Raw genomic sequence first — 15,425 nt, forward strand, 5'->3', positions numbered from 1 at the left:
CATTTCTTCTTCTTTTTTTTTTTTTAATTTTTTTTTTAACATTCATTTATTTTTGAGACAGAGAGAGGCAGAGCATGAACGGGGGAGGGTCAGAGAGAGGCAGACACAGAATCCAAAACAGGCTCCGGGCTCTGAGCTGTCAGCACAGAGCCCGACGCGGGGCTCGAACTCACGGACGGCGAGATCATGACCTGAGCCGAAGTCGGCCGCTTCACCGACTGAGCCACCCAGGCGCCCCTCTTTTGAAACATTTCTTGAGCACAGCTAGGTGTCCAATGTCAAGCCAAGAATTCAAAGGTGAATGAGGCAGGATCCCAGAGAAATCACGACCCGCTATGTAGTTAGTGCTCAACTGCACAGTGTTGGGGAACCACTTGGTGGGAGGGATGTCACTGATGGGGAGGCAGAAGGAGGCAGGCAACAGCTGCTAGCACTTGGCAAAGAGATCAGATATGCAAAGGTCTAATGGTTCTCCAGGTGTAACCCCAGACTAGCAGCATCGGCATCACCCGGGAACTTGTTGAAAATTCTAAATCTCGGGGCCCCACTCCCGACCTACCAAAGCAGAAATTTCGGGGTGGGAACCTATCATGGTCCTCCAGGAGCATCCGATGAACCCTAGAATTTGAGAACCCCCGGCTCCAGTAGAGGCCTTAAGATCCTTAGGATGAAAAGAAGAGGCAAGAGGAAACGAGGCTCTGTGCAAAGCCTCGGGTGCCAGTCAAGGGGGTTAGACTTTGCCCCGTGGGCGCGGCCCTCCAGGGTTTCTAAGCAGGGGCCTGTGGCGTTTATACACTCTCTCAACTCGGCATTTCTGGGAGCTTTAGCATTCTCGGCGCGCCCAGGGAGGAGAGCTGATCAGCAGGGGGCTGAGTTGCCCCACCTCCCGCGACACCAGGCGGCGAGCAAGACAGAGGTCGGGCCGCAGACCTCTCCGCAAGCCGGTTTGCCATCCTGGAGCAGGTGTGCGCCCACGGGGACCGGGCCACGGACGAAGACCGGGGAGGCACCACCAGGGAGGCGGACCCCGCACGGGCCGGGCCCGCAGCTCTGCGACCCCAGGCTCCGCCCCTGGCCTGCGGGGCGCGGCATTTCTGGCCCGTGGACCCCGCCCCCTGCCCCGCCCCGCCCCGGCGCGCGCCAGGCCCGCCTCCTATGGGGGGGCCCACCGGCTCAGTCCGCGCCCAGGCGCGCGCCCGCGGCCGGGTTGCAGGGCTGGGCGCGCGCCCCGCGTCCCGGGCAGGAAGATGGTGGCGAGCGCGCGGGTGCAGAAGCTGGTGCGGCGCTACAAGCTGGCGATCGCCACGGCGCTGGCCATCCTGCTGCTGCAGGGCCTGGTGGTGTGGAGCTTCAGCGGCCTGGAGGAAGACGAGCCGGGCGAGGTGCTCCGACGGCCGGGCGGGCAGGCGGGCAGGCCGGGCGCGGGGGCGCGCGGGGTCCTGGCGGGGCTGCAGGCGGCCCGGGCCAGGGAAGTGGGGCACCGGCCGCGTGCGTGCTGGCGCGGGCGGCCGCGGGGAGCAGGACATCAGACCCCTGGTGCCCCTTTCCCAGGAGGGCCCCAGGGACTGCGCGCGGAGGCGGTGCGTGACCCGGAGGCCCGGGCCTCGGGCGGGCAGGGGGCCAGGGCGGGAGGAGCGGGTATCGGTGGGGTGGTCTCCGTCCCGGGGAGCTATGAAGGTCAGGCGCGGGGAGCAGGACCGGGAGGCGGGGCCGGGCCCGAGCCTGCTCGGAGGTGGGGAGCCCCAGGCCAAACTTTCTGAAGTTGGGAGGGGGCGGGGGTGTGCGTGTCGTAGGCGGAGGAGCGGGGCCGAGGGACCCCGGGCATCGGCGCCCAGCTGCGCCTGACGGGCTGCCGCCAATGGGGAGGTGGAGCCCTGGGCTGGAACTCAGTACAGCAACTGAGGGAACAGGGAGTGACCCCGAGGAAGAGAACTGGGAGTGTGTCCCCCAGGTGTGGTTTTCTTAGCCTGGGGTCTGAAGAAAAGTCGTGGGTCTTCAGGAGGAGATGGTCGGGAGAAGTGAGCCGATGAGTGGCCTCAGGACATTAGGGAATGGGGGTGGGGGGAGTCAGGGGGGCCTCTAGCCCTTAGGGAATGGGGACGGCATCAGCTGGTTCAGCAGAGACTCAGGCCCGGGAGCAGGGACAAACCTGTCCAGCTCAGTACCCAGGTCCCTGCCTTGAGGGTGTCACTCACTCGTGGCTGGGTTCAGCTGGAGGCCCATACACGTCCCCTCCCAGGGTGTTCAGGAAGGGTCCAGTGGGGTCTGAGGCCATTCTAGAGGGTCCAAACCCTGGTCCTAAGCTGTGGACCAGAGGACAAGGCTTCCCTGCCCCTACCCCCACCCTGTCGGTTCTGGTGCCTCTAGGGCTCTGAGTCAGACACTCTGCTTGGCATCTCCTCTTGGGCCTCTCCACCTGGCAGTCAGAAGGCCAAGAGAGGCTCCATGTTCACTTCCCCTTATGGCATCTCAGTGGTCAGGAAGGCCTGGTATGGAGACTGGGAGAAGGGTTGCCCTTGCCTTTCTGGGGAGAACCAAGAGGCTGGGAGGGTGAAGGAGCTGGAACAGAGTCAGGTGAGACCACAATTCCAAGAGGAGCAGAGGGGGGTGGGGGGGGGGGAAGGCTGGCTCTGTGACACCCAAAGGGAGTGAGCTTGTTCTGTGTGGACCCATAAGTAGGAGGAAGACGAAGAGTGTTTGGGGGTCAGTGTGAGGAGACTGGGCAGATGAGATGTTCCCAGGCGCCCTAGGCTGCTGAGGCAGTTAGGGAACCCTCTGATCCTGGAGTCTGTGAGTAGACACCAGTGACCACTGTGGGGAGGGCTGTGGCACAGCATCAGAAGCTTCTCAGAAACAAATGGCCCTGAGCTGCGTGGCTCTGTGAGTCTCCCAATGGGCTAAGAGATTGTCCAGGCCTCAAATCCCAGCTGCCCTGCCCATAGCCTGGGGCGGAGAACTGAGGAGTAGAGCAGTTGGGGTCCCACCACCCCACCTCCTTCTCCCAGGTTCCTGGTAGAAGCTGACAGGGCTGGACTGGACTGGAACAGAAACGATGCCCGATGACCTAAACGTTGGGCGGTCCAGGCAGCCATTGGTGCTTGGACCCCTTCAGCGGCCACCTCGCTAGAGCTCAAGGCTTTCCAGGCAGCCTAGCATAGAGCTTAGGAAGGTGGGTGCTGAAGTTGTACCGCCCCAGCTCCTCCACGTCCTGTGTGTGTTTCCAGCCTTGCTGCTAAGTGGCAGGGAGACCCCGGGCCAATCACCTAACCTCTTTCCGTGTCCTCATCAGTGCTCCCTCTCGGGAGGGGGTAATAATAGCCCCTCTCTCATTGGGTGATTATGAAGACTAAAAATGAAAATGAAAATGATACCTGGGAAGAACTTGCAGGAGTTCCTGGCACAAGCTAAGCCGTCAGGAAGTAACTCTTGCTATTATCTCAGTGCTACACACTGGGAATAGGGATTCATTAGCCAGCCAGCCATTCAGTCAGTCAACAAACACTTGTTCACTCCTCCTTAGTAGCAGCAGGTGCTGTGCTAATACTGGGGCTACAAAAATAAACAAAGCAGGGGCGCCTGGGTGGCTCAGTCGCTTAAGCATCCGACTTCAGCTCAAGTCATGATCTCACGGTTCGTGAGTTCGAGCCCTGCGTCAGGCTCTGTGCTGACAGCTCAGAGCCTAGAGCCTGCTTCAGATTCTGTTTCTCCCTTTCCCTCTGCTCTTCCCCCACTCTCTCTCTCTCTCTCTCTCTCAAAAATAAATAAAACATTTAAAAAATTAAAAAAAGAAAAAAAAAGAAAGAAAGAAAGGAGACAAGGCCTGGGCCCTGAAGGGCAGACAGAGTGCAGGGAGGGACTGACAGCAGAAAGGAAACTCAGTGTCAAGGGGGTTGGTGGAGCTTGGTGAGGGAAGGCTTTGGCAGGAAGTGGTATGTGAGCTCAAGAAGCCAGTCATCCGAGTTTGGGCAGAGGCCCTGAGGAGAATGGGCTTAGCTGGGTGCCTTCGAGGAATGGGAAGAAGGGTGTGGCCTGCTCCCTGGAGGAAGGTTCAAGAGTTAGTCTGGGGCACATCCTAGAGACCCTTAGGGAGGGCTCCGGGTTTTGCTGTAAGTGAAGTGGGAAGGTATCAGAGGGGTTTCAGCGGCGTTGGAGTCAGATGGTGCCTTTCAGACGCACACTCTGTCCATCTGTGGAGGGGCTAGAATGCAGACCAAGGCTGACCATTACCATCCAAAGAGCCACTTTACGGCTTTAAAAGCTTTCACAAACATGGTCTCACCACTTAACTTTAAACACCGTCTGAGAAGTCTGAAGGTGGTAGGATGTGGGGTAAGCCATTCTGCGTTGTCTGCCTCCCAGGCTCAGAGAAGGATTCCAAGCAGGACTGCAGGGCCAGGAAATGGCAGAGGACTTTGAATGCCTCCTCAGTGGGGAGGAGGCACCTTGGAGGCCAGAATGCATCCAGGTCAGAGGGCGAGTCCCTCCCCCTCAGTAATCAGAGGGGACCCTGACCTCTGGGCTACTGAGGATCGTCCCTTTGGGGGCACAAGTAGGGGCCCCGCTGATGCCCCCATGAACGCTGGTGGGAGGGAGCAGAGGTGGGGGCTGGCTGCCCAGCAGGGGCCCCCTCCCGGTCCTCACTGCTGCCTCTAGGGCCCCCAGCTTCCTCTGGGAGTGACCTTCTCAGGGTCAGCCAGCTCCCTGCTGCAGTGCAGGGCACCAGCCCGCCCATCTCCTCCCACATCCCGTCCCCCACCGCAGCCAGCCTGGCCGTGTGCCCCGTGCCCTGCCCTCTTGACCAGCTTCCTGCCTCGCTGGTGCTGGCTTCCACCCCGAGAGCCCACAGCTGCTCTGCCGTCTCTGTCCACCTGACTTCTGCCCACCGTGCCGCCAGGCCACCCATCACCGGGTCGACATACACTCAGCGCCACGGAACTGCTTTCTCCTTTCCTGGGGGCTGCCCAGGCCAGGGCGCCCTCCCCACCCTACCCGTCGCTCTTGTAGCGTCTCCTCAGACGGGGACAGACGCCCGGAGCTCTCATGGGGCACCTCTCAAGAGATCAGAGGGCCGGCTGGGTGCCGTGCATGGAGAGTGCGGGCGCCTGGGTGGAGGAGCGGGGCGCGGACCCTGCCATGCGAGGTGCCTGCCGTGTTTTGACAGGGGAGGGGAGAAAGGGCCTAGGGAGGGGAGGGGCAGGGAACACTCACTCAACCCAGCGTCCAAAATGTCTGAGCGCCTTTGCGCCTCTCCTGACTTCCTCCAGTGATAGTAACAGCGGTAATAATAAGGATGTCAGGAGCTACTGAATGCTGAGCCTGTCTCAAGAACTTTATTTTCATTCATTCCTCCATTCGACAAATATTTTGGGAGTGTCTGCCTTTGCCAGACATGCTTCTGGGCGCTGGAAGGCACTGGTTGAGGAAACAACAAAAGCCCTGTCCTCGTGGAGGTTGCGTTCCTATGAGCGGAGAGACACGGGAAAACACGATATGGATACATTATAGGATAAGAGAAGGAAGTAAGTGCTGTGGGGAGGGTAAAGTGGAGGCTGAGGGAGAGCTGGAGTTGAAATGCAGCGGTCAGGATGGGCCTTGCTGAGAAGATGCCATCTGAGCAAAGAATTGAAGGGGGCAAGGTATGAGCTATGGAGACATCTGTGGGGGGGGGGGGGAGGCATTCCAGGCACAGGGGACAGTGTGTGGCCAGTGGCGTGGAGGGACAGCGGGAAGGCCACTGTGGTTGGAGGAGAGTGGGCGTGAAGAGAGGTTAGTAGGAGATGAGGTCAGAGGGGGAGGGTGGTGGGAGGGACAGCCAGACCGCAGCTCTTGTGGCCTCTGAGGGCTCCTGGAGGGGCTTTGGGGTTTCACGCTCGGTGGGGAGGCCAGGGGTGGTTTGGAGCAGGGGGTTGGCGAGACGGGGCTTGTTTTAACAGGAACACTGGCTACTACCGCGATGGGAACAGACCATCGGGAAACCAGAGTAGGAGCAGGGGGACCAGGGACACCGGCCAGGGAGGCCGTGGAAACCCCGGGAGGGCACCTGGCGGCTGAGTGGGGAGGGTGCTGCGGACCAGCAGGTGATGCTGCTGAAAGGCCAGGCCAGAAAAGGCCTGTGGCCTGTGCGGTACTGCTGGGGGCTGGGGGGACCCACAGAGGGGTCACAAGGGAGCAGCGGAGGGCCGGTGGAGACGGCTCCTTCCAGCACACTCTCTTGTGCTCTATCTCACGCTCACACCTCCCTCCCCCCTTTAGAGCTGAGGGACCTGCTCAGAGGAGGTAGGTGGCCAGGGGGACAGTCACACAGTGCCTCCTGCTCTTCCCACGTCTCAGCTGCCAGACAGCAGCCAGGTGTCCTACTCTACCAGACGCTGGGAGGCGGGGCTGGTGTGACAGTGTCTCACCTGGGAGCTCTGCCTGCCGGAGGAACCTGACCCTCGGGGGCAAATGGGGTGTTTGCACGAGGGGGCTTGGAGCTGGATCACAAAGGATGGGTGGGATGGGGTGCAGGGATGGGGGGGTGGAGTAGGGGACAGAGGGAGCTGGGAAGAGAGTGCCAGTCTGAGAAGAGGCAGGGGAGCCAGGAAGCAGGGTGAGGTGGCCTGGACAGATTTCCCTCCGGGAGAGAACCCACCGAGAGGAGCAGTGAGGGGCCGGCCTCCAGCTGCGGGCGCCTTGAGGCTCGGCCTCAGCCCTCCGGCCAGTGACGGCATGGGGCAGTGGTCCACGCCATTCGCATTAGCTGGCCACGGCTCCCTCCGAGCTGCGCCGTTGTCTGAAGCCCTTCCTTCTGCCCCCCTCCTAACACCGGAGTCAGGCCTGCTCGGTGGTCTGACGGCTTTGCCGGCCCAGCTCCGGCTCCCGCCCCCGCATCACCCACGGGTCTTACCCCCCAGGGAAAGTCACACACTCTGACTCCCTCTTGGTCTCTGCCTCCCAGAGAGCCCAACGAATACGGTGCCCCCCCCCCCCCCACCAGGCACGGTCCATTCACTCGCACGGCCTCCACACTCCCACGGGGAAACGCTGTAGTTGGCGGGATGCTTTCTTCCTGTCTCTTCCGAGCCAGGCCTGTGTGGGACCCTGGCGTCCTCTGCCGGGCCCGCCCACCCTTCTTTTGTGACATACGCGGACATCGTATTTGCTGGGAAAGAGGGTGGTATTTGATGCCCAAGCACAGGGGGGACGCACAGATGCCCTGTGGTCTGGGCATGTGGGGACAGGGGTGCAATGGTGCCGTGGACGTAGGATGGCACTTCTTCGGCCAGCTGGTCGGAGAAGCCCCTCGGCGGACATTGTTGCTCGTGCAGAGTCCTCCCGTGAAGAGCACTCACTGGGTGCAGGGTGGCAGGGGCCAGCAGGGAGCTAAGGGAGCAGGAGGAGGGTGACCGTCCCCGTGACCTGTGTTTGCCTGTCTCTTACAGAAAGGAAGGCAGAGAAAGCCGCGGCCGCTGGACCCCAGCGAGGGCTCCAAGGACACAGACAGTTCAGCTGGGCGGCGGGGCAGCGCGGGCAGAAGACATGGGCGCTGGCGGGGTCGCGCTGAGAGCCCCAGCATGCCCGTGGCCAAGGTGGTACGGGCCGTGACCAGCCGGCACAGAGCCAACCGCCGGGTCCCGCCAGCCCCACCTCCGGAGGCCCCAGGCCGCCAGAACCTCAGTGGGGCAGCAGCCGGGGAGGCGCTGGTCGGGGCAGCTGGTTTCCCGCCGCACGGAGACACGGGGAGCGTGGAGGGCGCCTCCCAGCCCACGGACAACGGCTTCTCCCCCAAGTGTGAGATTGTGGGCAAGGACGCGCTGTCTGCCCTGGCCCGGGCCAGCTCCAAGCAGTGCCAGCAGGAGATCGCCAACGTGGTATGCCTGCACCAGGCCGGGAGCCTCATGCCCAAGGCTGTGCCCCGGCACTGCCAGCTGGCTGGTAAGAGTACGAGACAGGCACGGGCGCAGGGGTGGCAGGGTCTTCACCTCATTTCTCAGAGGAAGAAGGCTCAGAGGGGCTCACCTCCCTGGCTAAGCCGGTGACAACCTGTGCTGAGTGGCAGAGGCAGCGCTGGGACCAGGGAGCGGCGGGCGGGCGGTCCCTCTTCCCATCTCGCCCCCGCCCCGTGGCCTGGGGAGGGGCCTCACTGATGCCCCTGGTCTCTCCTCTCAGGGAAGATGAGCCCCGGCATCCAGTGGGACGAAGTCCGGGCCCAGCAGCCCGTGGACGGTCCCCCGGTCCGAATCGCCTACATGCTGGTGGTTCACGGCCGTGCCATCCGCCAGCTAAAGCGTCTCCTCAAGGCTGTCTACCATGAGCAGCATTTCTTTTACATCCACGTAGACAAGGTACTGTTGGGGGGGGGGGCGGGGCGGGGGGGTAACCACACAGGCATCTGAGCGAGCGGCACCAAGACCCAGAAGGTCACAGATGGACAGGGTCTCCAAAGCTGCTCAGGTGGCCCAGAGAGAGGGGAGCAGGCCTAGAACCTGGGGAATGGCCGGCACAAGGCGACATAGCCAGTTAGGAGCTGAGTCCTGCCCGGTGCTCTCTCCGTTCCACGTCACTTGTCCCCGGGGGTGGGGTGGGATGGGGTGGGGGAGGCTGTGATACCGGGGGTCCCCTATGGCTACTGAGTCTCGCCCACCTGCCCCCAGCGTTCCAACTACCTGCACCGCGAGGTGGTAGAGCTGGCCCGGCGGTACGATAATGTGCGGGTGACGCCCTGGCGCATGGTCACCATTTGGGGCGGGGCCAGCCTGCTGAGGATGTATCTGCGCAGCATGCGGGACCTGCTGGAGGTGCCCGGCTGGGCCTGGGACTTCTTCATCAACCTCAGTGCCACCGACTACCCGACCAGGTGTGGGGCAGTGCTCTGAATCCCGCAGAGCAGAGGGCGGCCCTTGGGGGTGCTTGGGGTAGGAGGGGCCTGATAGACTCCTTCCCTTCCCCCCCCACACCCAGCCTCATTCCGGTCCCTGGACCACAGCCATGTGTTCGGAGAGGGGCTGGTGAAAGGTGATGTCAGGACTGAGAGTGACAAGGGACCAGGGAGCAGGCAGAGGCCCGGACCTGGGTGCTAGCTGAGAGGGCAAGGGGCGGAGGGAGGCTGCGGGTGCCCCCACCCCGGAGCATCATCCGGGGGCAGGGCCAGTGGCTAGGACAGCTCTCCATGAGGCAGGGAGGGGTGGGGAGGGAAGGCAGAGGGTGCTGAGGGGGCTGTGCCCCGGGCCTGAGCCAGGCCCCCTACCCACACCGCCCACGCCCCTTCCCTTCTCTAGGACGAACGAGGAGCTGGTGGCTTTCCTGTCTAAGAACCGGGACAAGAACTTCCTCAAGTCACATGGCCGGGACAACTCCAGGTGAGGGGGCGGGGTGGCGGGGGGGGGGGGGGGCCGGCCAGGGGGCTCATCAGAGCCCCTCCCACACACGGCCGGTTTGCAAAGCCTGCAAACCAACCACAGACTGAGGCCCACTGGTCCCAAGGTGCCCGAGCGAGCTCGTCTGCCACCCGCAGGTTCATCAAGAAACAGGGCCTAGACCGGCTCTTCCATGAATGTGACTCGCACATGTGGCGCCTGGGCGAGCGGCAGATCCCGGCGGGCATCGTGGTGGATGGCGGCTCCGACTGGTTCGTGCTGACGCGCGGCTTTGTGGAGTACGTGGTATACACGGACGACCCGCTGGTGGCCCAGTTGCGCCAGTTCTACACCTACACGCTGCTCCCTGCGGAGGTGGGTGGCCCAGGTCCCCGGCGAGGCCAGGGAGGCTGCGTGACGGGGTGCCCAAGGCTCACCCTCCACCCTGCCCTGCCCACCTCCCCCCCCCCCCCCCCCCCACAGTCCTTCTTCCACACGGTGCTGGAGAACAGCCCAGCCTGCGAGAGCCTCGTGGACAACAACCTGCGGGTCACCAACTGGAACCGCAGGCTGGGCTGCAAGTGCCAGTACAAGCACATCGTGGACTGGTGCGGCTGCTCCCCCAACGACTTCAAGCCACAGGACTTCCTCCGGCTGCAGGTGCTTCCCCGTGGCCCCTGCCCCAGCCTCTCTGCGCGCTTCCCAGGGTCGGAAGGGATTCAGGGTGAGCCCACCCGAGCATCTGGGGGGGGCCTCCCCTGGAGCAGCGCCTGGGGCTCCAGGGGGCTTCCCGCAGCAGCAGGAAGGGCCCCAAGAGGCCGGGGAGGGCCCCCACTCCAGCCACGCTATCTGAAGGGGCCTCCGGACCCCTTCACCCTCCTTACCTCTCCTGCTGCAGCAAGTCTCCAGACCCACCTTCTTCGCCCGGAAGTTTGAGTCGACTGTGAACCAGGAGGTACTGGAAATCCTGGACTTCCACCTGTATGGCAGCTACCCCCCGGGCACGCCGGCCCTCAAGGCCTACTGGGAGAACACGTACGACGCGGCCGACGGCCCCAGTGGGCTCAGCGATGTGATGCTCACCGCTTACAACGCCTTTGTCCGCCTCAGCCTGCGCCATGCTGCCGCCGCTGCACCCCCGCTGGCCACCCCCCTCTGCAGGTGAGGCCTCCTTTTGACATAGCTCAGGTCCTCAGGGTGCCCCGTGGGGAGGTCAGTCAGAAAGCGACAGCCCCCGCCCCAGGGAGCCCCCAGTCTGAGGCAGGGAGAAAGGCAAGAGCCAGGCATGCAGGTGCTGGGGGCGTGAGATTTGGGGCGAAGGAAGCGCCTGGGGACGGGACTCCCCAGAGCCCCCTCCCTGGGACTCCAGGCCAGTCGGGTGTGCTGATGGCATCTCCCTTTCTCCCTGCTGGAACCTTCTTAGGTTTGAGCCCAGGGGCTTGCCGTCCAGCGTGCACCTGTATTTCTATGACGACCATTTCCAGGGCTACCTGGTGACGCAGCCGGTGCAACCCTCAGCCCAGGGGCCGGCAGAGACGCTTGAGATGTGGCTGATGCCCCAGGGGTCGCTGAAGCTGTTGGGGCGCAGTGACCAGGCCAGCCGGCTCCAGAGTTTGGAGGTGGGACAGGTCCTCCCCCTTGCTTTCTCCCGACCCCCAGCAAGACTCAGGGTAGTGGGAAGAGAGGGACAGACCTCAAGGGAGGGAGAAGGACTGGGCTGGGCCTCTCAGGACTGAGTCCATGGGCTCTTTCCCCGTGATGGAACCCTGGTGATGCCCTGCGCTCATGCCTGTGTCTCCCCCGCATGCGCACACTGAGAAGCACCTCCCCACTTGGGGTGTGCCGAGGACGTGCAGTGAGCACGGAGGGGACCGTAGCTGCTCTACGACACGAGCCCAGGCTTCAGAAACTACAGTGATTTTCTTCTGGAGGGACTTTGATATTCCGTTAGACGTTTGAGTGTCCTCTTGTTCTTAGAGGCCTTGGCTTTGTGTGGAGATGGTCTCTGGGCAGGACCTCAAACTTCATCTCTGCCTTACCGCCCCCACCACTGCAGAGCAAGCCAGGACAGGAGTGTAGAACAAATCCGAGAGCTGAGAAAGATACTGAGGAAATCCTAGTCCAAGCCCTTCGTTTTGCAAATGGGGAAACTGAGGCCCAGAAAGATACAGTGCCTGGCCTGAGGTCACACAGAGAGTTAGAGGCAGCATCAGAGTAGAGAGGACTTGCTCCCCAGGCTCCTGCCCAGCTGCCTCCCTCCCTACAGGTCGGCACCGAGTGGGACCCCAAGGAGCGTCTTTTCCGGAACTTTGGGGGGTTGCTGGGGCCGCTGGACGAGCCTGTGGCCATGCAGCGCTGGGCCCGGGGCCCCAACCTCACGGCCACCGTGGTGTGGATTGACCCCACCTACGTGGTGGCCACATCTTACGACATCGCGGTAGACGCGGACACCGAGGTCACGCAGTATAAGCCCCCACTGAGCCGGCCCCTGCGGCCAGGGGCCTGGACTGTTCGACTGCTTCAATTCTGGGAACCCCTGGGCGAGACCCGCTTCCTCGTGCTGCCCTTGACCTTCAACCGCAAACTACCTCTCAGGAAGGGTAAGGATCTAGGCCCAGAAGCCAGATAGAATAGGATTTGCCTGGCAGGTGACCCCGAAAAGCTGACCACCAGAGCTGACCCTCGAGTAGGGAAAGAGGCAGGGTTGGGGCCCTGATGGTCTGGCCCTCAGTGTCCCCGCACTGAGGTAGGGTAGAGAGGCAAGCTTTGGAGTCAGGCAGACTTGGCTGTGAGGTGTAGCTGACACTTAACTTGGTCCTTTATCCTTGGCGAATTATTTGGCCTCCTGAGCCCCAGTCTTACTACGTGTAAGGTAGGAGTGGTACAACTATTGGAGACCTCCTGGGTGTGTGCAACACAAGTCCCCTCAAACTAGCTCAAGTACAAAGGGAAAATTGTTGGAAGAATGCAGGGCTGTCCCCCAGAACCCAGGAAACATCTCGGGTTTCACCGGGAACCGGAGGTGCTTTGTCTGTCTCTGTGGGGCCATCTTGTCCCTCATCCTGCCCCGTCTGTGTGGCAGCCTCAGGCTCTGGCTTCTCAGTACATGATACGTGGCCTCTCAGCGCAGCAGAAACTAACCAGGGCCTCTTGGGGCCCCCGCTCCTCATTCTTGGGACGGCAGATCCGATTGGCCCTCAGTCCGTTGTGTGGCTGGGTGGGCAGGGTCACGTGGCCCACCCCCCACTTGGCTGAGGCTAAGTGAGCAGGCTCTGAACACAGGCAGAGACTGCAGGTTCCCTCGAGAGGGGCCTAGTACAGCCACCGCTCGGGAGATGTGAGGGATGAGTATGTGGGTGAAAATAGCCCGTATCCAGTAGGTGAGCAGGTGCTCAATGGGTAGGTAGAGGTTCCCTTCCTCCGGCTACATCTTATCACAGAGAAAGTGGGTCAGAGCAGGGGTAATCTAGAGAAGGAAGGGTGGGGGGCGCTGTGGCAGATCCAGAGCAGACAAGCCGCACCCCTGCTCTCCTGGGACTCCCAGCCTGATGCAGGAGATGGGGACAGATGGAGGCCGCTGTTGGAGCTGAGCCTTGATGGACTGGAATTTCATAGACAGAGAAGGGCTGTCCTAAGCTGAGGTGTCTGGTGCACAAGGGGAACAGAGAGTCGCAGGAGTAGGATGTAAGGAGCGGTGGGAAGGGAGGCTGGACAAGCGAGCTGGGCCCCAGAGCTGAGGGCCTGAGTGGGGGGCCGTTCATGGCTCTGGGAGCCACTGGAGGTGGTTGAGAAGGGGCACAGGGGACACAGACCAGACCATTACAGGAATGTCACCTTATCATCCGTCATGCCTTGAACCCACCGTTCTACTTAATCCCCAAGTCGGGGATTCAGAGATGACTGCCGTGATTTTATAAAACTAACAGTTTTACAGGCACAGAAGGTTCGGCAGATGAGCCCGAGGTCATAGGTCACTCAGCCGTACGTGACTCAGTTGAGACAGAAGCGGGGGTGCCCAGACCTGAATCTCAAGAGTCTGGCCTTCGTGGCCTCAGTTGGGCAGGACATGCTTACCACCTATTCTGTGCCCCGCCCTCCCCCCTCCCCCTCCCCCCCCCCCCCCCCCCCCCGCCAGATGACGCCAGCTGGCTGCACGCCGGGCCACCTCACAACGAGTATATGGAGCAGAGTTTCCAGGGCCTCAGCGGCATCCTGAACCTGCCTCAGCCAGAGCCCGCGGAGGAGGCCGCCCGCCGGCACGCGGAGCTCACGGGCCCGGCACTCGAGGCCTGGACAGATGGGGAGCTGAGTGGCTTCTGGTCTGTGGCCGGACTGTGTGCCATGGGCCCCTCCACCTGCCCCTCCCTGGAGCTCTGCAGACTGACCAGCTGGAGTTCTGTTTTCCCCGACCCCAAATCAGAGCTGGGGCCCGTCAAAGCAGACGGGCGACTCAGGTAGCAGGGCCCCAGCCAGCACCTCCGGATGACCCCGGGGGAAATTGCACCTTACAGACAGCGGAGGGATGTCCCCTCCCTACAGGCAAGAACCAGAGGCCCAGGCAGCACACCCACGCCAGCCATCACGAACCCGCGCGGGCGGCAGCGAAGGTGGGCATCATACTTCCTGCTAATGGATTTGCTGGGGACCAGAGGTTGGCAGGAGTGTGGGGAGAAGGGCTCCAGCTTCCACGCCCCACTCTTCCTCACTTTTCCTTCTAGGTTTCTTGGGTTTTTTTGTGTGTGTTTTTGTTTTTGTTTTTGTTTTTAACGGGTGGTAGGGGGAGGAACTGGAAACGAAATTGTGCAATAGGGCTCAGGGCAGCTCCAGGAAGTGGGCCATGGCTCTGGGGAGCAGGGGCCTGACGAGCCCATCTGTTGTTGTTCTGGAGGAGGCTGGGCCTGCCTCACTCTCCAGGGCGTCGTCTCCCAGCCGGGGCCTGTGGTGCTCGTGGCTGAGGCTCTACAGGGGTGCAAGTGCCATGCCAGGCTCTGAGGCCCAGAGAACAGGTGATTCGGGGGAGCGCTGCAGAGCTGGACTCTAGCGGGACAGCCTCTCCTCTTGTAGCCAGGGGACTGTGGAAGAAGGGGTGGGGCTGGTTCCAGGGCTTTCCAGCATGTCCTGCCCCTTGATGGGCAACACAGGGCACCAGGGCCTGCTGAGACCAATGCAAAGTCTCCCAGGTACCCAGAACTGCAAGCAGGGCCTGGGCTCCCGCCCGGGAGGGCGAGCCCTCACAAGCAGTGTGGGAAGAAGGCTCTGTCAGGGCTCTCAGAAGAACCTAGAACAGCATTGTGCCTGACGCTCAGTGTGAAGTCTGAAATATGCAACAGAAGAAATATATCTCTATCTCTCTAAGTCGAGCCTCTGTGTTTTTCCTCCTGGGTGTCGGGAAGCCATCACTGTCGGGCCTTGGAAACGTCTTCGCTGGTATATCTTGGCAGCCGTGAGAAGGTGGAGGTCCCATTTGCCTAGAGTGGGAACGGTTTAAGAATCCAAGAGCCAGAAGGGATACAAGAACCCATCTGAAGCAGCTCCCTCTTTTTCTGGGGGCTAAGCAGGCCCAGAGAGGCTTGGGAGACTTGCACATTGCCACCCAGTAGGCCGGCACAAAAGTCAGTTCAGTTCTCATGGGTCCTGACCCAGCGCTTCCCTGCAGATGCTGGCTTCTTTGCCGTTGGCATAATGAGGACCCATCCCACAAGCCCTCCTCACTCTCCTGCCCAGCTCTGAGTTATGGAGCATCCTTGAGAATGGAGGCAGCCCCAGCCACGCCTGATCGTTACTGTTGGAGCTTTAGGGGCAAGAGCAATGGCGGCTTGGGGCCGTGGCCACGGCCCTAAGACCTGGGAGGGCCAGGCTGGAAAGGTCTGTCCAGCCTCCCTCCTCTGCCCAAGGCTTTTCTCCCTCCAACTCTCCCTCCGTTGTCAGCAAGGGCTCCGTATCAGCCCCTCACACCTTACTTAATGCAGGCGCGAGGGTTTCTCAGACCTTTAAAACCGTCCTAACATCACGCCTGGGGACAAAGGGCTCAGTTCCTGCCTAGGCGGCCTCACGCCCAGTTTTCCTAGTTGCCAGGAGAGGGCACCCCTG

At 61.9% G+C, this 15,425-nt stretch overlaps 1 protein-coding gene across 1 annotated transcript; it reads left to right on the forward strand.

Annotated features, from left to right (window-relative positions):
* Positions 1–1,179: 1,179 nt before the first annotated feature.
* XYLT2 (xylosyltransferase 2) lies at positions 1,180–14,690 on the forward strand. Its single transcript, XM_058704335.1, has 11 exons — positions 1,180–1,382; positions 7,422–7,914; positions 8,149–8,324; positions 8,634–8,836; positions 9,258–9,338; positions 9,494–9,710; positions 9,819–9,995; positions 10,234–10,496; positions 10,759–10,954; positions 11,602–11,935; positions 13,471–14,690. The coding sequence occupies exons 1-11, from the start codon at positions 1,248–1,250 to the stop codon at positions 13,791–13,793; spliced, it is 2,598 nt and encodes an 865-aa protein (XP_058560318.1). The 5' UTR covers positions 1,180–1,247; the 3' UTR covers positions 13,794–14,690.
* The last annotated feature ends 735 nt before the right edge of the window (positions 14,691–15,425 follow it).

This window comes from Neofelis nebulosa, chromosome 16 (assembly GCF_028018385.1).
Source record: "Neofelis nebulosa isolate mNeoNeb1 chromosome 16, mNeoNeb1.pri, whole genome shotgun sequence".
In the NCBI taxonomy this organism is placed as follows: Eukaryota; Metazoa; Chordata; class Mammalia; order Carnivora; family Felidae; genus Neofelis; species Neofelis nebulosa.

Coding starts and splice junctions, on each gene's coding strand:
- XYLT2 (XM_058704335.1), top strand. CDS start 1,248: ATGGTGGCGAGCGCGCGGGTGCAGAAGCTGGTGCGGCGCTACAAGCTG. Junction 1,383..7,421: donor AGGAAGACGAGCCGGGCGAG/GTGCTCCGACGG, acceptor TGTCTCTTACAG/AAAGGAAGGCAGAGAAAGCC. Junction 9,996..10,233: donor AGGACTTCCTCCGGCTGCAG/GTGCTTCCCCGT, acceptor CTCCTGCTGCAG/CAAGTCTCCAGACCCACCTT.